General features: G+C 45.1%; 1 protein-coding gene across 1 annotated transcript in view; it reads right to left on the bottom strand.

Annotated features, from left to right (window-relative positions):
• Positions 1-264: 264 nt before the first annotated feature.
• Positions 265-25126, bottom strand: part of LOC124622820 (protein O-mannosyl-transferase TMTC2-like) — a 902746-nt gene continuing 877884 nt past the window's right edge. Inside the window, exons 14-15 of the mRNA XM_047148612.1 lie at positions 21491-21675; positions 265-1803 (exon numbers count right to left, since the gene is read on the bottom strand). Coding sequence (XP_047004568.1) covers positions 1642-1803; positions 21491-21675 — 347 coding nt within the window. The 3' untranslated portion in view covers positions 265-1641. The remainder of the gene's footprint in view (positions 1804-21490; positions 21676-25126) is intronic.

The raw sequence follows: 25126 nt of genomic DNA, 5'->3' as shown, positions 1-25126 counted from the left end.
CCAGTGCCTAATGCCCTTAAAACAAATACCATCAAAAGCGCTGATACCTGCCGTGTAAGCTTGCATTGCACTGTAGCTTCTTCATTGTGTAACAGGAACAACAGAATTATCACCATAATCAAGGAAAGCATACGCAACATTGGAGACGAAAGTCTAAAATCCAAACGACTGCGGCTCCAAAACATTGATTGGCTTTTTTTTCAGTCGGAATGACAAAATTACATAGACACGAAAAGGAAGTTGATATTATACAAACGAATAACATACTTTTTATAATTTTATTTGCGCTACATAAGAGACTAGATACGCAGCATGCAAAATTACATACATTGCATATGGAATTCTTAAAAAGCAGGCATTTAAAATAACCATTTCTTGTCTTATAGTAGTAATTCGATATACATAGAAAAATATTTTGATAAAATAGTTTTCATTACATTTTACAAAAAATAAAACTTCAACATTTCTGTACAATTATTATAATTTCTTCCTGGGAAAATATATTCTTTCCGCCCAAAATCTTTCATGTTTCGTCACGATGGAAATTATTCACGTAAGCGGAAAAAATCTTTTGTTTCGTGCTTCTCATTACTGTAACTTCAAACATCTTTTTACGTCCCCCAGAATTGATCCAATAAATGTCATATGTAGTCATAGACTAGACAACAGTGACTTATTAATAGCGTGTCTGGTATAACCAAAATAAGTTGTCGTCTAGTTAATTGTATGTACTCGAAATGAGATTGAACACCTCTCGCTCTGTTGTTTACTAATTTTCTTTAAGAAGCGACAGTGATATTTGCGAAGTGGTAGACGCTTAAGCGAGACGACCCCACACATTTTTGAAGGTACACGGTGGTAAACGAATACGTTAACCACAAGGAGGCTGTTTTTGTCCCATGGAGTATTTTTACATTACCTAAATTATTTTCTTTAAAACTCCATCGACACATTCTCTGTGTCAAATACGACAGTGAGAAACGCATTTGGGATTAAGGCAAAAGCAAGGAATTCCTAACTGGCGAGCACAGAAACTACGAAACAAAAGAGCTATGTAATCGCTGCTCAGGGTAATCATACAACAAAGCTGAGTACACAAGTGTATTTAGAACTGAGAGTTCGACACGACGCTGGAAACACCGTTCCTCCAAAGCAGAGGGGATAAATCAGTGAGATTCTCCGTTAATTGGCAATCTGTTGTACGTTCTCATAAAGCTGTGATTTCCTTACGATGAACGAACAAACGAAATAATACAAGAAAAGCGGTGAGCTTGGAAACCTGTGAATTTCTCTATGTACAGTTCAAAAAATTTCCAGGCAGGTTAATTAATGTGGTACTGCATTGATCAGATGGATATTCTATGTATCCTAGATGTAGTTGGGACTCCGACGTCCCACACGAAATAGAGGTCAAAGGGTTGCAACCAAGTCGTTTAGTTTGCAGCTAGAAGTTTTAAAGACATTTAAATTGCCTCAAAGTATCTGTGGACGTGATATACTTCGGCGGTGTCCACGTCAGTGTTGCACATTAACAATGTGCTACTGTCATGTCAGCAGTTGGTATTGTTTGGAGTTCTAAGACGACCGACGGGGTTGTTCACATGTTGTGGGGCATCCCCCGGGCAGAGTCCTCGTCAATCGTCACGTGCCGGCAGCCATGCGACGGTGTAGTCGCCGCAGGTTGGCCAACGTGACAGGGTCACCGGGTAAGAGGCGCAGCGCCTCCCGGTAGAACTTCTCGGCCTCGGCGTGCCGGCCCATCAGGTGGTAGAGCGCGCCAAGGTTGCCCACGCCGGCTGGTTCCTGAAACACAACGTGGCAAAAACATGCAGTCTGTTGTAACATAGTCAATAAGGGCTTATGGAGGGGATAACAAACAAAACCGAGGAAAGTGAGCGGTCTCCAGAGGGCGCCTTGAGGAACAAATTAGATGTTATGGCGTAGTCAGCGCCGACACGCCAGTCGGGAACGACAGAGAAAAGGCTGTGAGAAGAGGTCAGCCAATCGCAAGCTCACCAACCTCCCTCCAGGACGACAAGGCGACAGCAATGGCACCTATGTGAAGACGACATAGCGCCGCACCCGACTGGTGGCAGCCCACTTCGATAGCACCTTCAATGTTAGCTACTTCGTTAGCTGATGCATCGTAGCCTCTTCTTTAGTAATATCTATATAGCTCAGTTAGAGATCAGCAGTCACTGCAGTTCAGTTGACGACAGACTTCTGTTAGTAGCGGTCGCTATGACCGGATGTGTTACTTGTATTTGTCTCTGCCGGCCGGTGTGGCCGTGCGGTTCTAGGCGCTTCAGTCTGGAACCGCGTGACCGCTACGGTCGCAGGTTCGAATCCTGCCTCGGGTATGGATGTGTGTGATGTCCTTAGGTTAGTTAGGTTTAAGTAGTTCTAAGTTCTAGGGGACTGATGATACAGATGTTAAGTCCCATAGTGCTCAGAGCCATTTGAACCATTTTTATTTGTCTCTTCTGAAGAAGACTGATTATTTTGTATTCGCCCTTTGCCTGCGACGTATCTGTCTAATTGCACTTGTGAATGATCATGTGTAAAGGACTACAAGAATTCTCAGACTAAAGTTAAGTATTTGTCTTGTTGTAATAAAACTCATTAATACGAGTTGTTGGATTGTTTGTCTAGCGAACCGAGTGTGCAACATTCCTAGTCACAACATTAGGAGTGGGAACACGTCACTGGAGATATCATCGAAGTACTACATAGTTGACAGACTACTAACTAGAAAATGTATTAGAAAATTTATAAACTAAAGAATTAGTCAAACACGAAAAAAATTCAGAGAGAGAATATATGTCACGTTACATTGAACAGTTCACGACAACTATGATGAACTCCTGTATAGAATGCTTGCGTGGCTTTCAACTTAGAACTGAAGATTTGTGCTGTATCACTGACTTTCTTCAATTCTGGAATAGCTCTCCTCCCGCACAGGCCATGAAGGCCCAAAGGTACCGACTGGCCGCCGTGTCATCCAATAGGGGCCAATTATCTTTCCTCCCATAATGCCGCACCATACATTAACCCGCCAAGGTTGCTGATGTTCCACTTGTCGCACCCATCGTGGATTTTCCGTTGCCCAATAGTGCATATTATACCGGTTTACGTTACGACTGTTGGTGAATGACGCTTCGTTGCTAAATACAACGCGTGCAAAATATCTGTCATCGTCCCGTAATTTCTCTTGTGCCCAGTGCTAGAGCTGTACACGACGTTTAAAGTCGTCGCCATGCAATTCCTGGTGCATAGAAATGTGGTACAGGTGCAATCGATGTTGTGTAGCATTCTCAACACCGTCGTTTTTGAGAGTCCCGATTCTCGCGCTGTTTGTCTGCTACTGATGTGCGGATTAGCCGCGACAGCAGCTAAAACACCTACTTGGGCATCATCATTTGTTGCAGGTCGTGGTTGACGTTCCACATGTGGCTGAACACTTCCCGTTTCCTTAAATAACGTCCGGACACTTGGATGAAGTCGTCCAGGATACCGAGCAGCATATATAGCACACGCCCGTTGGGCATTTTGATCACAACAGCCATACATCAACACGATACGACCTTTTCCGCAATTGGTAAACGGTCCATTTTAACACGGGTAATCCGCGCTGGCGGAATGTTACGTTATACCACGTACTTATACGTTTGTGACTATTACAGCGCCATCTACCACAAAGCGAAAAAAGTGGTCAAACTAAAACATTCATATTTCTTCACGTTCTACACGAATATGTAATAAAAAAGGGGGTTCCTATTGTAAAAAAAAAAAAAAAAAAAACGAGCTTGATATCCGTTTGACCTATCGCATCGCCAATCTAGGGGGCCAACCATAGCGCCATCTGGTTTCGACCTTCAAGCTAGACGAGTTTCGTTCTTTGTAGTTTTTTCGTTTGATGCTTATTTCATGAGATATTTGGCCCGGTCACTATCAATGGACCACCCTGTATATCCCATCATGGAATTTGTCACCGAAAAAATATTGCTCATTTACAAGAAACTTCAACATTCATTTAGTGAACACTGCGTGGATAAACAGATAACATTTCCTTAAGTACTACACAGAAAGGTGAAAGTATGCAACTTTAATTGGCGTTATGAGTTTCGTATCTGATCGGCCACAACTATAAGAGACAGTCAAATGAAAAAGAGACAGATGGAAAAAAATGTAAATAATCTGTCTTTTATTTTAAAACCAATCGCCACACCTGTTAATAAATTTATCTCAATGTGAGATGACAAGGTCAATGTCTTCATGAAAACATATTTTCAGTTGTCTACGGAAGCACTATTGCACCAAGGCGTGTACATCTGCGTCTGAAGCAAATCGACGGGCACAATATCTTTCTTCAGGGCTCAAAAAATGAGGACTATGTAGAGGATGTGTAAGGGCTTCCCAGTGGAACTTCCGCAGCGTAGTCGAAACAACCTCAGTAACTTTCGGGCTCGCCTGGGTGCAATCATGGTTCCGCAGGAAACTGCAAATATTTTTCCAAGACGGCACTGACAGTCGTGCTTCATAGTGTGATAAATGTAGTTGTGGTACCAAGTACTGATAACAACCCGTGGTCGTCATAGTAACAGACTTGCAAGTTTCCGTCTGACACTGACACGTGATCTGGCAGACCCAATGGAGCACACGGGCCCTACAATACGGCAGGGCCGGCGGCAGAGGCTGTGCCCACTCGCGCTCGGAGCACATCGCCACATGAAGCTATGCAGACACTGTCTAGTCGCGGCTCCGTCATCATCTTTATTGACACTCTGATAGATGGACTCTGTTTCTTGACGCATTATGTGTACTGAGTCTTCGTTCGATCGGAGAAGTACAAATTAAGTAAATCTTTTGTTTTCTGTGTTAACTTGTTCAGTAATCATTTCTGCTCCCGTCCAGCTTTGCTACGATGACAGTTGCCACAGAGCTCTGTAGCCCACCTCTCCTTGCGATTGCTTGCGAAGACGTACACAGCAACACCAACAGTAATGGCGATTACTTTTGAAAAAACAGTTTACTTATTTTTTTCCATATGTCTGGTTTTCATTTTACTGCACTTTTCAGGACGACTCGGACAAAATATTACTTCCCCCCACATACACCTCGCGTATTGACCACGAGGTGAAAATTCGAGAAATTAGAGCCAATACAGAGGCCCACTGACAGTCATTCTTCCCACGCACTATTCGCAAGTGGAACAGGATTAGAGGGATCAGATAGTGGTGCCGAAAGTACCCTCCGCCACACACTGTTACGTGGCTTGCAGAGTATGATGTAGGTGTATATGTAGATAAATAAGCACATGGTGGAAATAATTTTAATCGACGTTAGGCATAGGTTTTCCAAATTTCTGACTTGCTTCCACGTTTTTATTGGTATCTTTGCGTAGGAAAGATCGAAGTTTAAAATTTAGGTTATCTTTTTACTCAGAATTTGATTCTCTACATCATTCATCATCTTTTTTATTTGGAGTAGTCTTTGTGCGTTACAGACGCTGTAACATGAACATACTGTAACTCACTTTTCCGCCAGGTTGGCAAAAAGTGGCGATCTTTGGCGATCAATTGTGGCTAAATGGCTGAACCGATTTTAAATTTTAAGTAAGTCATTTTACGAGAAATTTTACGCTCTTTCATTTTACTATTTGAAAGTGGTCTGTAGAATGCATCGTGGTTTTTCGATCCACAAAAGTTTATCACAACCCAGAAACAGTCACTTACTAATATAGCTCTTACCTGAGACGCCAAACATCAGTTAAAATTATGTCCAGCTTGTGCATATTTATTGAGCAGCGCGGCCTTTTTTCGGGCCAATTTCCCTGGGATGTATTGTCCAGAAAATAAAAGAACTCAAGCGCAATATACAGTAGAGGCCGTTGATCCGACCTCAGTTGGCTCGACTTCACGCTCAGTCCTTCTATCACATTTCCGATGTTTGGACTGCAATGTGGATCAGTAGGCAATTGACGAAGATGGATGCAGTAGTTCGATCAATTTTGGTATGGAATGACTTGATTCTAACTCTATCAATAAGTGTTATTGTGAACACACATGTCTCACAAATTAGTGAGAGTGCACTTATTGCATATTAAGATACGTAAAAATAAATTATGGCATCAATTAAACGTAAATATGTGACGCTGTCTTTAGCGGAGAAACTGAAAGTACTTGAGAGGTTAGATGGTTCAAATCGCACTAAGCACTATGGAACTTAACATCTGAGGTCATCAGTCCCCTAGACTTAGAACTACTTAAACCTATCTAACCTAAGGACATCACCCACATCCATGACTGAGGCACGATTCGAACCTGCGACCGTAGCAGCAGCCCGGTTCCGGACTGAAGCGCCTAGAACCGCTCGACCACAGCGGCCGGCAGAGGTTAGACAGCGGCGAGTCTTCAAAACAGTAGAAATGAGGTAGGGGTTGGCGAAACAACTCTTAGGTAGTGGTTGGTGAAACAACTCTTAAAAACTGGAGAAAAATTAGGAATACTCTTTGAAGCCACACAATGGCGACTGATGATAAGAACGAACTGAAAATACGCTAGCCTTTGAAGAACCATAAAAGTGAAATTCTAAACAACGCTTTATGGTATAGCTTGAGCAGGACGGAAGAAAACGAGCATGAAAGAAAAAGCAGCGATTTTATATGAAAAATTAGATGAAGACAATTAAAACAAAAAGTGTACAGCCAGTCATAACTGGCTGCATCGGTAGAAAAAACGGCACGGCATTCGAAATTTAATTAATTCCAGCAGAAGCTGTCTGCTGGCGAAACATCTGCCAATGAATTTGTTCCGAATTTTGAAAACTTAGTTACAGAGCTTAAGCTGTTTCTGATCCAGTGTATAACATTCATGGGTCTGATGTAAACTACAGACTGCTCCCTTCAAGCTTGCTGCACAAAATGAATCAGTCCTGTGTCAATACAGTAAGGTAATAAGGTGTGTACTCTTGTTAAACTTTCACACACATTAACGATATCTTACCGTACGATAGAGACTAATTTTACAGTACACTAACTACTGTGCATCACACTATAGTGTAAGATTTTTTAGTGTGTCAACGTTTTATTTTCTTTTTGTCACTGATTTAAAACGTAACAACATTTCAGAAACTATTGCCTGTTGAAAATTAAAGTTGCACCGTGCTGTATTGTGATGTTACACGAAATGAAAGTGTTATTCCTATAATGCGATCTGTTTTACTTCCCGACCATGCTTCAGGTCCAGTAGGCGACGGATTATGCTGTACTCACAAAACAAAACTTGCTAATAACACTCTTTTTTTTCAGCAAAAACCATCAACAAGCAAGAAAAATTCTTAACTGCTGAAGATAATGGGATACTTTTCGCGCGCCAATTTTCTCTAGTCTAATCATTCGTGAAACTATCGTTAGGCGATGCCATTTATGTTACCGTATACTAGTCCTTTCTAGAGACACATTTACAAACTTAGCTTGCCTTTCCTACAGCAAGTAGAAGTGCCAATGCTAGAACTTAAAGACCATCTGTAATACTATCAAAGCAATAATGTTAAACATCGATTAATGACGCATCTGAGCGTAACGGAAACATACTGAAACAGGGATTCGATAGCGACTGATCAGCCGCTCTGTTGATTCCCTTTAATTGTAAGCAGCGAAAAATGAAAACGATTTGGAGGTTGTGTAACGATTATTATGGACGGTCGCAAAATGCAGTCTCTCATAGTAAACGCGGATTTGACCCCCATACACTACACAGAGGGTTATAGTAAATGAAACTTCCACTTTAAAGATGTGCCAGGATTAACAAGAAATGTCTGCGATCACTTTCCCTATCACAACTGGAGGCAACTTGCTTACCTAACGTTTTCCAGAGGTGTTCCGTAGCCATTGGCTTCTTCTCCGCCGGTTGCGAGCTCTAACTCTTTAACTATAAACGGTGCACAGTAATGTGACAAGTAGGTTTAAATGCTAAGCATACTAAGAATCATAAAATGTTAGGATGCCAACTAATTCTGTTTTATTTCGCAAAACTAGTAAAACGGCTTCAAGGGCCAGTCTATCGTTAATATTCATAACAAGATTCCCGGTCATTATTGATTAATTCCCGAGTACCGAGAAAGCCATAAAAATTCTCCGCACGACCTTAGAATCAACATGAGACCGCACAAATACGTTAATTTAGGAATTAATTCCGTCTTTACGCTCCCCCGGCCGGTCTTTCTCACAGTTTGTGACCATCTGGCGCGTCGTTCGATGAGTCTGCATTGTGATCGTACCTACTCGATAGCCTCCGTCGCAAAATCTTCCCATACTGTGCATTAAAACATAGCAACAAGATGTAGTAAACGTGGGCAGAGACGTGACATAAAAGCCACCCCTGGACGGACACACTTGCTGCGAACGAACAGTCTTCAGGAGGTCCGTAAACAGCTGCACTCCATAGAAGTCACGCTCCCGCAACTCCTACATGCAACTAAAAGGAGCCGGCCGCGGTGGCCGAGCGGTTCTAGGCGCTTCAGTCCGGAACCACGAGACTGCTACGGTCGCAGGTTCGAATCCTGCCTCGGGCATGGATGTGTGTGATGTCCTTAGGTTAGTTAGGTTTAAGTAGTTCTAAGGTCTAGTGGACTGATGACCTCAGATGTTAAGTCGCACAGTGCTCAGAGCCATTTGAACCATTTGAACTAAACGGAATTGGAAGGAGCAAGCTTAAAACTAGCTACTAATTGACAAAATAAATCTCGGGTGAACAGCCTGGTATGAGTGTGCATAGAACACAATATTTCGGCAATCGACCACGTTGCCATCATCAGGTGCGCTGATGTACTGACCGGCGGTGGGCCGGCGCCACGTATATATAGGACAATCCCGCTCCACCCTCAGGGGCTTCCTATGAGTCGGTGCGGTCCGTGCCCCGCACGCGATCCAGGTACAGCGTCCGTTCTCCCGCCTTCTGGGCGCTGCGTCCTAGGTCTTCTCGTTCAGGAGGGTCTGTCGGCACCGCTCTCGTTATTCTTCCCTCCTCCCCTGAAGTCGATACACTCTGGGAAATATCCCTTTTCTTCTTAATCCGGGTGATCGCGGGTTTCCACGCCTTGCTAAGGATGAAACCGCTGTCACGATTTAATTGTGGCTCCCTTACTCTGATCTCTATGGCTTCTTTGATGACACAGTCCTAGTATTTGGAAGTCTGTCAGGACTTTGGTTTGGTCATAATCCATGCTGTGGAGTTCCGACAGGCAATGCTCAGCGATGGCCGACTTACTGGGCTGTTGCAGTCTAGTGTGCCGTTGATGTTCTCGGCATAGGTCCTCAATGGTACGAATGGTCTGCCCTATGTATACACTACCGCATTGGCAAGGTATCTGATAAACCCCTGATTTACGTAGACCGAGGTTGTCCTTGACACTACCAAGAAAGCTCTTGGTTTTGCTAGGAGGACGGAAGATGGTTTTCACTCGGTGTTTACGTAAAATGCGTCCAATTTTTCCGGATAAGGCCCCACAAAACGGAATAATAGCCAAGGCCGCCTCCTCCTGAGTTTCATCCTCAGTTTCCGCCGGTGCTGCAGGTGTGGCATGGGATGTACAGCCATCCGAATTTGCCCTTCCTTGTAACCGTTCCTCCGAAACACGGTCTTCAGATGGTCCAATTCTTGTTGGAGGCTGTCCCTGTTGGAGATGGTGTGAGCACTGTGTACAAGAGTTTTGAGCACCCCTTTCTTTTGTACCGGGTGATGGCAGCTATCCGCATGTAGGTACAAATCGGTGTGCGTCTTCTTCCTATACACGCCGTGGCCCAATGTTCCGTCAGCTCGTCTTCTAATCAAAACATCTAGGAAAGGGAGCATCCCATCCGTTTCGATCTCTATGGTGAACTTTGTATTCTCGTGTCTGGAGTTGAGATGTGTGAGGAAGTCTGCCAGTTTATCTCTTCCATGTGGCCAGATAACGAAGGTATCATCCACATATCTAAAGAAACAGGTGGGTTTTAGATGTGCTGATTCAAGAGCTTCCTCCTCGAAATGTTCCATGTACATATTTGAGACAACGTGTGAGAGTGGACTCCCCATGGCTACTACTCCTGTCTGCTCGTAGTATTCACCGTCAAATAAGAGGTAAGTTGATGTCAGAACATGTCTCAAAAGGTTGGTGGTCTCTTCGTCAAATTTCTGGCTGATGAGTTCCAAGGATTCTTGTAACGGAACTTTAGTGAATAGAGATACCACGTCGAAGCTCACCAGTATGTCAGATTCCTTAAGCGCAAGGTTGTTGATGCGTCCCAGGAAATCCGCGGAGTTACGGATATCGTGTGTACATCTCCCAACGTAAGAGCTACGCAGTTGTTTGAGGTGAGAAGGTACGTTGGGGGCACCAATATTGCTGACAATGGGACGTAACGGAAACGATTCCTTGTTCACCTTCGGCAGCCCGTAAAGCCCAGGAGGAACAGCAGCCCTCGGGCGTAGCTTCTTGGTAATCTCGTCAGGGAAGCCGGAATCCTTGAGAAGCGCCAGTCTTCCACTCGACCCTCTTGGTAGGATGGGTGTCAATCTTGCGGTATGCGCTGTCACCAAGTAGGCCTCGCATCTTCCCAGCATAATCCTGTCGGGATAGGATCACTATTTCGTTGCCCTTGTCTGCAGGTAGTATTACTATGTCTGGATCTTCTCTTAGCTCCCGTATGGCGGCCCTCTCCCTATAGGAGATGTTCGGTTTCATCAGCTTTGTTTTGGGTAGAGCTCTGCAGGTTTCGCGACGAACTTCTTCAGCAGCTTCAGGTGGAAGTCGAGCAGCTGTTTGTTCCACTGTGCTAATGATGTCAGCAGTGGGTACATCTTTAGGAGTCGGAGCGAAATTCAATCCTTTCTTATGAACCGAAATAGCGTCATCATCCGGTTCCTTGTTAGTGAGATCGATGAGGTCTTTCCGCTGCCATCAGATGGTTGTTTCTCCGATATACGTTCAAACTTGGATGCCTGTCGTTCGGCTGACTTCCTCTGGGTTGAGTCCGCTGTGGCCCATGTGACACCATCAACCCAATCCCACGTCCAGGGGTTGAACCAGTTGGCCAGTTGTAGATGTAACTGTAGGAGTTCTCTGGTGGTAAGGTCCAAGCGCCACCGCGTGAAGCGATCTCTCTCTCGCACCAAAGCTAGGCTGGCGCGTTTCTTGATTCTTCTGGCCGCTCCTGAGTCGATGTGATGCTTGGACCTTAGCAAAATTCGGTACCGCACGTTCTTCTCGGCACTTCAAAAGAAAAACAAAAGAACTCAGTAGACGACTTCTCCGATGACGCAGCTTGTCGATCCTTTTCATGTTGCGATACATCTCCTCCCCTTAGAGGTATGTGATAAAATACGCTTGGAGAAATTGTTCGAAAAAGTCAGTCTATACCAACAGTTCCAAAAACTTTGACTGTCGTTATTTAAAAACGCGTGGGAAATAAACTGATGAGCCAGAACACTGTGATCACAGCCCACCGCGAGGTTGAATGCCTCCCAGTCGTGTTGCGTGAGATAGTAAGGAAAGATTGTAAGAGGAAGAGAAACGAATGGGCAGTCATTGCGTCGACGATACGGGCCACAAATGTAGAAATCCACTGATATAAGCGGTTTTGACAATAGGCACTTTGTTGTGGAGCTGCGGTTGGAAACGACAATATCTGAAACGGTGTAGCTGGTCGCCTGTTGACGAACTGCTGTCGTCAGCATCTATGGAAAGTGACTGAAGCATGCTGAAATAACGAATAGGCTGTATGACACTGTACGACCGCATCTCATCACAAAACGTAGAAATCGGAGGATCCTCCACTGTGTAATCCAGGATAAGCGGTGGTCTGTAGCGGATATGATGACAGTGTACAGGCGCACGGACAAGTGTTTAGGAGCACACCGTTGAAAGGCCATTGTTGAACATGGAGCTCAACATCACACGACCCCTACTTATTGCTGTGTCGATCCAACGATGTCAAAGTTAGAGTAAGGAGGGCTATGCGTGAAGCGTTCAATGAATTCGAAAGTAAAATTCTATATACCGACTTGACAGACAATCCTAGGAAGTTCTGGTCTTACATTAAATCGGTAAGTGGATCGAAACAGCGTATACAGACACTCTGGGATGATGATGGCATTGAAACAGAGGATGACACGCGTAAAGCTGAAATACTAAACACCTTTTTCCAAACCTGTTTCACAGAGGAAGATCGCACTGCAGTTCCTTCTCTAAATTGTCGCACGAACGAAAAAATGGCTGACATCGAAATAAGTGTCCAAGGAATAGAAAAGCTGATCACTCAACAGAGGAAAGTCCACTGGGCCTGACGGGATACCAATTCGATTCTACACAGAGTACGCGAAAGAACTTGCCCCCCTTCTAACAGCCGTGTACCGCAAGTCTCTAGAGGAACGGAGGGTTCCAAATGATTGGAAAAGAGCACAGATAGTCCCAGTCTTCAAGAAGGGTCGTCGAGCAGATGCGCAAAACTATAGACCTATATCTCTGACGTCGATCTGTTGTAGAATTTTAGAACATGTTTTTTGCTCGAGTATCACGTCGTTTTTGGAAACCCAGAATCTACTATGTAGGAATCAACATGGATTCCGGAAACAGCGATCGTGTGAGACCCAACTCGCTTTATTTGTTCATGAGACCCAGAAAATATTAGATACAGGCTCCCAGGTAGATGCTATTTTTCTTGACTTCCGGAAGGCGTTCGATACAGTTCCGCACTGTCGCCTGATAAACAAAGTAAGAGCCTACGGAATATCAGACCAGCTGTGTGGCTGGATTGAAGAGTTTTTAGCAAACAAAACACAGCATGTTGTTATCAATGGAGAGACGTCTACAGACGTTAAAGTAACCTCTGGCGTGCCACAGGGGAGTGTTATGGGACCATTGATTTTCACAATATATATAAATGACCTAGTAGATAGTGTCGGAAGTTGCATGCGGCTTTTCGCGGATGATGCTGTAGTATACAGAGAAGTTGCAGCATTAGAACATTGCAGCGAAATGCAGGAAGACCTGCAGAGGATAGGCACTTGGTGCAGAGAGTGGCAACTGACCCTTAACATAGACAAATGTAATGTATTGCGAATACATAGAAAGAAGGATCCTTTATTGTATGATTATACGATAGTGGGACAAACACTGGTAGCAGTTCTGTAAAATATCTGGCAGTATGCGTACGGAACGATTTGAAATGGAATGATCATATAAAATTAATTGTTGGTAAGGCGAGTTCCAGGTTGAGATTCATTGAGAGAGTCCTTAGAAAATGTAGTCCATCAACAAAGGAGGTGGCTTACAAAACACTCGTTCGACCTATACTTGAACATTGCTCATCAGTGTGGGATCTGTACCAGGTCGGGTTGACTGAGGAGATAGAGAAGGTCCAAAGAAGAGCGGCGCGTTTAGTCACAGGGTTATTTGGTAAGCGTGATTGCGTTACGGAGGTGTTTAGCAATCTCAATTGGCAGACTCTGCAAGAGAAGCGCTCTGCATCGCGGTGTAGCTTGCTGTCCAGGTTTCGAGAGGGTACGTTTCTGGATGAGGTGTCGAACATATTGCTTCCCCCTACTTATACCTCCCGAGGAGATCAGAATGTAAAATTAGAGAGATTCGAGTGCGCACGGAGGCTTTCCGGCAGTCGTTCTTCCCGCGAACCATACGCGACTGGAACAGGAAAGGGAGGTAAAGTGCCCTCCGCCACACACCGTTGGTGGCTTGCGGGGTATAAATGTAGATGTAGATGTAGATGTAGATGTCAGTTATTACTGCAGTGGGCACAGCATCGCTTAGTTTTCACCGTGGATTGATAGGAATGTGTCGCCTGTCAAATGAATCGCATTTCTTGTTACACCAGGTCGGTAGTTGGATCCTTAAACGCCGTCATCCAGGCGAATGGCTGCACGAAACATATAACGCGACAGAGATGAAGGCAGGTGAGGGCAGAACAATGCTATGAGGCACGCTGAGATGGGATTCTACGGGATCTGTGGTAGTAATCGAAGGCACCATACGGCAGTGACCTACGTAAACATTTAATAACTCGAATACAACGTATTAATGTCCCACAATAATATTTATTAGTACGTCATGAAACAGCTTTCGGTTTCTTATGCCGTCGTCAGCTGCTTAAATACGGATGAGTAATGAAACTATGTTTGATCATCAAGGACCAGGTCCGGTTTCTTTTATTGGTGTTTATTAATGGCCAGAAATTCAAGTAAAGTTAGTTTTGCTCCTTTAGTTCCTTTATGGAGAATTCACATTGCACATAATATGAATGACATTCATTCAGGGCATGTTCATCAAAGGTGGCATCTTTCTTTCTCAGCCTGCAGTACCTTTTGTGCTCAGTGAGTCTAGTGGTTATTGGCCTACCTGATGGACCTACACAGAACTTGCCAAACAGATTGCAGGAAATTCTATAAATTCAGTTCTAAAGATGGAACAGAAGGTGGGCAACTGTATTCCTAGCGTAAAAAGCTAGAGTATATTTCCCGGAATTTAGTTTCGTGGCAATAACCTGGAAGTCCTATCCACATATAGTGTCGGTGCTCATTTTCTAACAGTGTGGTTTTGTGCTGTCTGAGGTGGATAAAGGAGAGCTGTTGTCCTCTGTCACTTCCTTTTGCTGAGTATATCGTCAGTCGGTGTAGGATGATAACCATTACTGTATGCTATTCCGTTGATTATATTTAATTCATTTTCAAAATCTGGTTTGGTTTTGTGTGCAGATAGTATTCGGTCCACCACGGAGTTGAAGTCTGCATGTTTGTGTTATAGGAACTGTAAACTGGCTGTTATTACTGTGCCTGTTGAGATTCGTTTCCTGCATATCTTAAATACACTATGTGATAAAAAGTATCCGGATACCCCCCAAAACATACGTTTTTCATATTAGGTGCATTGTGCTGCCATCTACTGCCAAGTACTCTACATCAGCGACCTGAGTAGCCATTAGACATGGCGAGGCAGCAGAATGGGGCGCTCTGCGGAACTCACGGACTTCGAACGTGGTCAGGTGATTGGGTGTCACTTGTGTCATACGTCTGTACGCGAGATTTCCACATTCCTAAACATCCCTAGGACCATTGTGATAGTAAAGTGGAAACGTGAAGGGACACGCACAGCACAAAAGCGTACAGGCAGACCTCGTCTGTTGACTGACAGAGACCGCCGACAGTTGAAGAGGGTCGTAATATGTAATAGGCGGACATCTACCCAGACCATCACACAGGAATTCCAGACTGCATCAGGATCCACTGCAAGTACTATGACAGTTAGGCGGGAGGTGAGAAAACTTGGATTTCACGGTCGACCGGCTACTCATAAGCCACACATCACGCCGGTAAATGCCAAACGACGCCTCGCTTGGTGTAAGGACCGGAAACATTGGACGATTGAACAGTGGAAAAACGTTGTCTAGAGTGACGGATCACGGTACGCAACTTGGCGGTCCGATGGCAGGGTGTGGATATGGGAAATGCCCAGTGAACGTCATCTGCCAGCGTGTGTAGTGTCAACAGTAAAATTCGGAGGCGTTGGTGTTACGGTGTGGTCGTGTTTTTCATGGAAGGGGTTGCACCGCTTGTTGTTTTGCGTGGCGCTATCACAGCACAGGCCTACATTGATGTTTCAAGCACCTTCTTGCTTCCTTGTTGAAGAGCAGTTCGGGGTGGCGACTGCATCTTTCAACACGATCGAACACCTGTTCATAATGTACAGTCTGTGGTATAGTGGTTACACGACAATAACATCCCTGAAATTGACTGGCCTGCACAGAGTCCTAAACTGAATCCTATAGAACACCTTTAGGATGTTTTGGAACGCCGACTTCGTGCAAGGCCTTACCGATCGACGTCGATGCCTCTCCTCAGTGCAGCACTCCGTGAAGAATGGGCTGCCATTCGCCAAGAAACCTTCCAGCACCTGATAGAACGTATGCCTGCGAGAGGGGAAGCTGTCATCCAGACTACGGGTGGGCCTACACCATATTGAATTCCTGCATTACCCATGGAGGGCGCCACGAACTTGTAAGTCATTTTCAGCCTGGTGTTCGGATACTTTTGATCGCATAGTGTAAATGCAGTTGGTTACTGATGTCAATGTTGAGGCCTAAAAAATTGATAGTCTCTTCCCGACTCCACTGCAAACTTAATTTTACTCTGGTGTCAATTCAAATGTTGATAAAATTCGTTTAATTGTGTGGTGGTATCTCTCCACAAGCACAGAACATCATCTACATATCTATTCCAATAGTGTATATTAGAACTTAGAGGCTCTTTACCTAAAATGTTTGCTCAAAATTATCGATAAACATTTCTGCTTATAAGGGACTCAATGGGGGCCCTACTGCTAACCCGTCTGACTGTACAGAGACTGTTCGAATTGGAAATAATTGTGCTTTAAACATGTTCGATTGCCGTCCTGATTTTAAGTCTCATTAGATTCTTTCTAGTTTTATGTAACAGCCGGCCGCGGTGGCCGAGAGGTTCTGGGCGCTACAGTCTGGAACCGCGTGACTGCTACGGTCGCAGGTTCGAATCCTGCCTCGGGCATGGATGTGTGTGATGTCTTTAGGCAAGTTAGGTTTAAGTAGTTCTAAGTTCTAGGGGACTGATCACCTCAGATCTCAAGTGCTCAGAGCCATTTGAACCATTTATGTAACTACTCTGTTATAATTTTCATTGCCTCTGCAACAAGAACATTAGTAAACAAGCTGCTAACATCATGAGACTAGTTTTGAACTATGTGGAATGGGTACAACTTTTAGTTTTTTCACTAATGCAAGTGAGTTTGGTATTCCAAATTTTTGTTGAAATTTAGTTTTTGTTTTATTAGTGACTCTAACTATTTCGCTAATTTATGACAAGGTGCTGAAACTGAAGTCAGTACAGGTCTTACGGAAACACCTTCGTGAAGCGCGGGTAGCCCATATAACCTGGGTGCTATTGGATTCGTGTTTGTGACGTATTTGGCATCACTGTCAGTAAATACAGATTTGCAGGTTTCAATAAGGTTCTTCACTTCGGTACCATATTCGACTGTGGGATGATTAGGTAACTCAGGGAACTCTACAGGTTTGAGGAATGTAAATACTTTTTCAACATATTCTTACCTTTTAAGTAACACTATACTGTTACCCTTGTCACCCTTGGTGGCAATCACATCTTGAGAAGACAGTTTTTTTCTTTAAAGTGTGCAACACCATTTGCTCCCTAGAATTAGCGTTGAACCTATCTGTATTTACAGTTCTTAGTTCATGAGCTACCAAATGTTTCGTAGACACATCGTTTGACAAAGTGTATTCAAGTTCCACTTTCAGTATATCTAGCTATTTTTCGGAAATATTTGATTTCTGAGCATATTTAATTGCCTTATTTAAAATTTGTAATTCTTCTGAAGACAAATTTAGATTTAATAGGTTGTTGACGCCTTCTGCAAACAGTTGACGTTATTGGCGCTCGTTTCAATTGGAATAATTGTTCTATTTTAGCTTTCTGGTGGAGATAAATCGGGTTCGTTATGGCAAGCGACTCTTCTCGTACTGCTTTATCAAATATGACGAATTCACAAGGGCGTAGGAGTGACGTAATTGTCGTGTGAACAACTTCCAAATGTGAACACACATTATCACCACATACAACGTTTTCATATCTTCACCCACGTCCTCTCGGCAGCACAGACAACTTTCTTGGCTGCTTGTGTGGTACTTCTTGACTTCAACAACGCGTATTTCGGTGTTATGTTTAGCTTTAAGCACTCGCGATTGAACCAGATACGTTGTGTGGTTTTGGAGTTCTGTTTCACTAACCTGTTGTGCACTTAAGAGCCAAAGAAACCGTTACAGCTGCCTAATATCGTATAGGGCATCCGCGAGCACGCAGAAGTGCCGTCACACGACGTGGCGTGGACTCGACTAATGTCTGAAGTTGGCTGGAAGGAATTGACATCATGAATCCTGTAGGGCGGTCCATAAATCCCTAAGACTACAAGGGGGTGGAGATCTCTTCTGAACAGCACGCTGCAAGGCATCCCAGATATGCTCAATACTGTGCATGTGTGGGTAGTTTGGTGGCCAGCGGAAATGTTTAAACTCAGAAGAGTGTTCCTGGAGACACTCTGTAGCAATTTTGGACATGTGGGTAGTAGTATTGTCCTGAAGGAATTGTCCAAGTCCGTCGGAAGGCACAATGGACATGAATGGATGTAGGTGATCAGACAGGATGCTTAGGTACGTGTCAGAGTCGCAAGTAGACGTATGGGAGGTCCCATATCATTAGAACTGCACACGCTCCACACCATTACAGAGCCTCCACAAGCTTGAACAGCTCCCTACATCGCAGGGTACATGGATTCATGAGGTTGTGTCCATACCCGTACACGTCCATCCACTCGATACAATTTGAAACTAGACTCCTCCTTCCAGGCAACACGTTTCCAGTCATCAACAGCCCAACGTCGGTGCTGAGGGGCCCAAGCGAGGCGTAAATCTTAGTGTTGTGCAGTCACCAAGGGTAAACGAGTGGGCCTTCGGCTCCGAAAGCCCATATGGATGAAGTTCGCACGCCGACACTTGTTGATGGCCCAGGATTGAAATCTACAGCAATTTGCGGGAGGGTTGCGCTTCTGTCACCATGAAAGATCCTCTTCAACCGTCGTTGGACGCGTTCTTGTAGGATCTTTTTCCTGCCGCAGCGATGTTGGAGATTTGATGTTTTACTGGATTCCTGATACTCACGGTACACTTGTGAAATGGTCGTACGGGAAAACCTCACGATATCGCTACCTCGGAAATGCTGTGTCCCAACGCTCTTGGCCGACTATAACGCCACGTTCGAACTCACCTAAATGTTGATAACCTGCCACTGTAGCAGCAATAACCGATCTAACAACTACACCAGATACTTGTTGTCTTATTGAGGCGTTGCCGACTGCAGCACCGTATTCTACCTGTTTACATCTCTGTGTATTAGAATACGCATGCTTATACCAGTTTCTTTTGCGCTTTAGTGTATGTGGCCAATAATTTAGCTACGTCAGCACATTTGATAATTTCTCTCTTTCCAAGCATTAATCCCGACTTGCAGGGTCTGCTGTTATGGTTACCCGGATTTGGCGTGTTAATTTTAAGGGGTGGCCGGATGCCCTTCCTGTCGCCCCCTTACCCCCTCCCCTCTCCCCCCCCCTCGCCCCGCCCCCCCCCCCCCCCCCGGGACTGAATGCGTGTACCCCAACTGTGTGCGTCTAGCGAAATCCATGGAATAGTTCGTAACAAACTAATAAATATTATTGTGGAAAATTAATACGTTGTGTTCAAGTTCTTAATATGTCTATGTTCCTCCAAGAGCCGATGGAATAAATAAATATTACCTGAACATTATTGCGCACCAGCAGCGTCGCTTCATGCTTGAAGTCTCCCCCTACAACGATGACATTTCCAGCAGGATATCTGTCCGCGTCAGACTCGTGGTTTGAGTGGCATTATAGCGAATTCACATCGATGTCTTGGCCAGCGAATGTGCCTGACCTTTACCCATTGGAACCCATGTGGGGCACTAACTGTGTGCCCATAAATCACCATTCCGTAATTTGCGGGAATTACTTGCCTTATGCGGAGACATCTGGTGCCATGTAATTCTGGTATCCTGCCAAGGACTTTAAGAATATATGCCAAGCAGAGCTTCTGTTGTACTGTGCTTGAAAGGTGGAACAACACGCTATTAATCAGGTGGTCATAATGTATTGGCTAATAACTTAAACTTCGTAATCCGTTACTCTTAAATAGTGTTTAATATATATTTTGGGACAGCTCCGCCTCAGAGCCTTTAATTACGAGCCGGCCGGTGTGGCCGAGCGGTTCTAGGCGCTACAGTCTGGAACCGCGCGACCGCCTCGGGCATGGATGTGTGTGATGTCCTTAGGTTAGTTAGGTCTGAGTAGTTCTAAGTTCTAGGGGACTGATGACCTCAGATGTTAAGTCCCATAGCGCTCAGAGCCATTTGAATCTTTTAACTACAAGCCGTGCTTGCAGATGCGAGGGTCACTCCAAAAGAAATGCGCACTATTTATTTTAAATCCACCTTTTATTCTAGATGTTTGAAAGTTTTACAGTGTGTAGACACATCCCTTATGAACAATTTTTCATTTCTCCACATATTTTCATCCCTCTCAACTGCATTACGCCATCTTGGAACCATCGCCTGTATACCCACACGGTAAAACTCTGGACCAACCTGTTGGAGCCACTGTTTGGCAGCGTGCACAAGGGAGTCATCATCTTCAAACCTTGTTCCACGAAGAGAGTCAGTTTCCCAAAGAGATGATAGTCACATGGAGCCAGGTCAGGACTGTAAGGCGGGTGTTCCAGTGTTGTCCATCCGAGTTTTGTGATCGCTTCCATGGTTTTTTGACTGACATGTGGCCGTGCATGGTCGTGCAACAGCAAAACATTCTGCTTTTGCCGATGTGGTCGAACACGACTGAGTCAGGCTTGAAGTTTCTTCAGTGTCGTCACATATGCATCAGAATTAATGGTGGTTCCACTTGGCATGATGTCCACAAGCAAGAGTCCTTCGGAATCGAAAAACACCGTAGGCATAACTTTTCCAGCAGAAGCAGTGGTTTTGAATTTTTTTTTTTTTTTTTGGGTGAATTTGCATGATGTCACTCCACTGATTGCCTCTTCGTCTCTGGTGAAAAATGATGGAGCCATGTTTCATCACCTGTCTCAATTCTTCCAAGAAATTCATCTCCACCATTCTCGTACTGTTCCAAAAGTTCGTTGCATACTGATTTTTTTGTTTCTTTGTGAGCCACTGTCAACATCCTGGGAACCCACCTGGCACAGACCTTTTATAACGCCAAAACTTTCAGTATTCTGCAAACACTTCCTTCCCCTATCACAGCGCAGCGTGACAATTCGTTCACTGTGATGCGTCTGTCAGCGGTCACCAATTCGTTAACTCTCTACACATTGTTTGGAGTGTGTGCAGTACGAGGCCTGTCGCTGCGAGGACAATCCTCAATATTGTCGTGCCCGCTTTCATCACATAACCTGCTCGCCCACCGACTAACTGTTGTGCGATCGACAGCAGCATCTCCATACACCTTTTTCAACCTCTTGTGGTGCTTACCACTGTCTCGTTTCCACAGCACAGGAATTCTATGACAGCACGTTGTTTCTGACGAACGTCAAGTGTAGCAGCCATCTTGTGCTGTGACGGCGCCACTCACGGAACAGGTTGAACTAAATTTGAAAACAAGCGGGCAGGATGTATCTACACACTGTAAGCCTCGCACATGCAGAATGAGAACTGTATTTTTACAAAAATAGTGCGCATTTTTTTTGGAGTGACCCTCTTAGGTGAATACATTGATCCGCTAGTAGTGTGTACAATTTTGACGCTTCAGGTTTGCGACACCACCTCTGTCCGACTGCTCGCGATGTTTCGTGGGTCTCGCGGCTGGTACCTACCGTGGGCCTCATGGAGACGGCCATGCGGTAGAAGGTCTCGGCGGCTCGCAGATCGCCGGCGAGCCTGAGGCTGGCGGCGGCGTTCATGGCGTCCTCGTAGGCCAGCGCCTCTGGCGAGAGCGAGGCGGCCCGGGTCAGCGCCGCAGCCGCCTCGGCCGGCCGCTGCTGGCTCAGCAGGAACTGCCCTGCAACACAGGCGGGCCGTTTCAGAAACATGTATCGAGAAGCACACTAATGAATCTAAACATTATCACGACTGCACGCCGAGAGAGTGAATGGTGCCTAGTGCTGCTTCCGTCGCACGAGGCAGTACAGAAGGCATATAGCTGGAGCAGACGCGGATGGGGGTTATTGTGTGTGTGTGTCTGTGTGAAATCTTAAAGGACTTAACTGCAAAGGTCATCGGTCCCTAAGCTTACACACTATTTAACTTAAATTATCATAAGGACAAACACACACACCCATGCCCGAGGGAGGAATCGAACCCCCGCCTGGGGGGCTATTCTAGCCGCGACTGGGAAGACCTACTTACATAGACTTACATACACTGGAATACCTCCAAAATGGTTCAAATGGCTCTAAGCACTATGCGACTTAACATCTGAGGTCATCAGTCCCCTAGACTTAGAACTACACCACTGGCCATTAAAATTGCTACACCACGAAGATGACGTGCTACAGACACGACATTTAACCGACAGGAAGAAGATGCTATGATATACAAATGATTAGCTTTTCAGAGCGTTCAAGCAAGGTTGGCGCCGGTGGCGACACCAACAACGTACTGACATGAGGAAACTTTCCAACCGATTTCTCATACACAAACAGCAGTTGACCAGTGTTGGCTGGTGAAACGTTGTTGTGATGGCTGGTGTAAGGAGGAGAAATGTGTACCATCACGTATCCAACTTTGATAAAGGTCGGATTGTAGCCTATAGCGATTGCGGTTTATCGTATCGCGACATTGCTGCTCGTGTTGGTCGAGATCCAATGACTGTTAGCAGAATATGGAATCGATGGATTCAGGAGGGTAATACGGAACGCCTTGCTGGATTCCAACGGCCTCGTATCACTAGCAGTCGAGATGACAGGCATCTTATCCGCATGGCTAGCGGATCGTGGAGCCACGTCTCGATCGCAGAGTCAACAGATGGGGACGTTAGCAAGACAACAACAATCTGCACGAACAGTTCGACGACGTTTGCAGCAGCATGGACTATCAACTCGGAGACCATGGCTGCGGTTACCATTGACGCTGCATCACAGACAGGAGCTGCTGCGATGGTGTACTCAACGACGAACCTGGGTGTACGAATGGCAAAACATCATTTTTTTCGGATGAATCCAGGTTCTGTTTACAGAATCATGATGGTAGCATCCGTGTTTGGCGCCATCGCGGTAAACGCACATTGGAAGCGTGTATTCGTCATCGCCATACTGGCGTATCACCCGGTGTGATGATATGGGGTGCCAGTGGTTACACGTCTCGGTCACCTCTTGTTCGCATTGACGGCACTTTGGATAGTGGACGTTACATTTCAGATGTAACCCAGACCCGTGGCTCTACCCTTCATTCGATCCCTGCGAAACCCTACATTTCAGCAGGATAATGCACGACCGCATGTTGCAGGTCCTGTACGGGCCATTCTGGATACAGAAAATGTTCTACTGCTGCCCTGACCAACACATTCTCCAGATCTCTCACCAATTGAAAACGTCTGGTCAATGTTGGCTGAGTAACTGGCTCGTCACAATACGCCAGTCACTAGTCTTAATGACGTGTGGAATCGTGTTGAAGCTGCATGGGCAGTTGTACCTGTCACGCCATCCAAGCTCTGTTTAACTCAATGCCCAGGCGTATCAAAGCCGTTATTACGGCAGAGGTGGTTGATCTGGGTACTGATTTCTCAGGATCTATGCACCCAAATTGCGTGAAAATGTAATCACATGTCACTTCTAGTTTAATATATTTGTCCAATGAATACCCGTTTATCATCTGCATTTCTTCTTCGTGTAACAATTTTAATGGCCAGTAGTGTAGCTATTTTTCGACATAATCATTATTTCTGTCGGTGCATTTTTGTAGACGCTGCGGCAGTTTTTGTATGTCCATGTCATACCAGTTCGCCGCCATGCTGTTTAGAAAGTTATGAAGCTCTTCTTTCATCTCGTCGTCGGAGCTGAATCGTTTTCCGGCAGCTTCAACACGATACTACAGTTATCAAGACCAGTGATTGGCGTATTGTGACGAGCCAGTTGCTCGACCACCATTGACCAGACGGTTTCAGTTGGTGAGAGATATGGAGACTGTGGTGGCCAGGGCAGCAGTCGAACATTTTCTGTATCCAGAAAGGCCAGTACAGGACCTGCAACATGCGGTCGTGCATTATCCTGCTGAATGTAGGATTTCGCAAGGATCGAATGAAGGGTAGAGCCACGGGTCGTAACACATCTGAAATGTAATGTCCACTGTTCAAAGTGCCGTCAATGCGAACAAGAGGTGACCGAGACGTGTCCGTATTACCCTCCTGAACCCACCGATACCATCTTCTGCTAACAGTCATTGAATCTCCACCAACGCGAGCAGCAATGTCGCGATACGACAAACCGCAATCGCGATAGTCTACAATCCGACCTTTATCCAATTCGGAAACGTGATGCTACGCATTTCTCCTCCTGATACGAGGCATCACAACAACGTTTTACCAGGCAACGCCGATCAACTGCAGTTTGTGTATAAGAAATCTGTTGCAAACTTTCCTCATGTCCGCACGTTGTAGGTGTCGCCACCGGCGCCAACGTTGCTTGATCGCTCTGAAAAGCTAATCATTTGCATATCACAGCACCTTCTTCCTGTCGGTTAAATTTCGCGTCTGTAGCACATCTTCGTAGTGTAGCAATTTTAATGGCCAGTAGTGTAAATGTTCAAGCTGTAAACTGATGTGAACCATTGTACAAATAAACAGGTCTATATGCTTATAAAAAATATAGGAGAACTTACTTTTAGTATTAAATGTCTCTGAGCACTACGGGTCTTAACATCTGTGGTCATCAGTCCCCTAGTTCTTAGAACTACTTAAACCTAACTAACCTAAGGACATCACACACATCCATGCCCGAGGCTGGATTCGAACCTGAGACCGTAGCGGTCACGCGGTTCCAGACTGAAGCGCCTAGAACCGCACGGCCACACCGGCCGGCTTTTAGGATTACCCTCGTATCTTCTGAACATGATCTGTGTATGTGCATATCAGTATCCCATGACTTTTGTTACCTCAGTGCAAACGACTTTGAAAATGGGCAGATCATTGCGGCACAGAAACTGGGAAAGGCCATCTCAGAAACGGCGATGCTATACCGCTGTTTGCGAGCTACTGTCGTGAGTATACACGAAAAGTGGTTGCAGGTCGGTGAAACCATGAGTAGACCACTACTTGTTGTGCGTGGCTGTGCGCGGTTGGGCCGCTCTGCAAAGCAGGATACGATGCAACTCATGCCTCAGTGCTGGCGCACACCGTTCAGTGCACATTGTTGAACAGGGGGCTCCGTAGAAGACGACTACTTTTTCCTTTGTTGACCAAAAGACGTCGTCAGTTTCGATTGCAGTGGGCATGAGATCACCGAGATTGGATCATG

Source organism: Schistocerca americana, chromosome 7 (assembly GCF_021461395.2).
Source record: "Schistocerca americana isolate TAMUIC-IGC-003095 chromosome 7, iqSchAmer2.1, whole genome shotgun sequence".
In the NCBI taxonomy this organism is placed as follows: Eukaryota; Metazoa; Arthropoda; class Insecta; order Orthoptera; family Acrididae; genus Schistocerca; species Schistocerca americana.
This window is presented reverse-complemented; position numbering and strand designations above follow the sequence as displayed.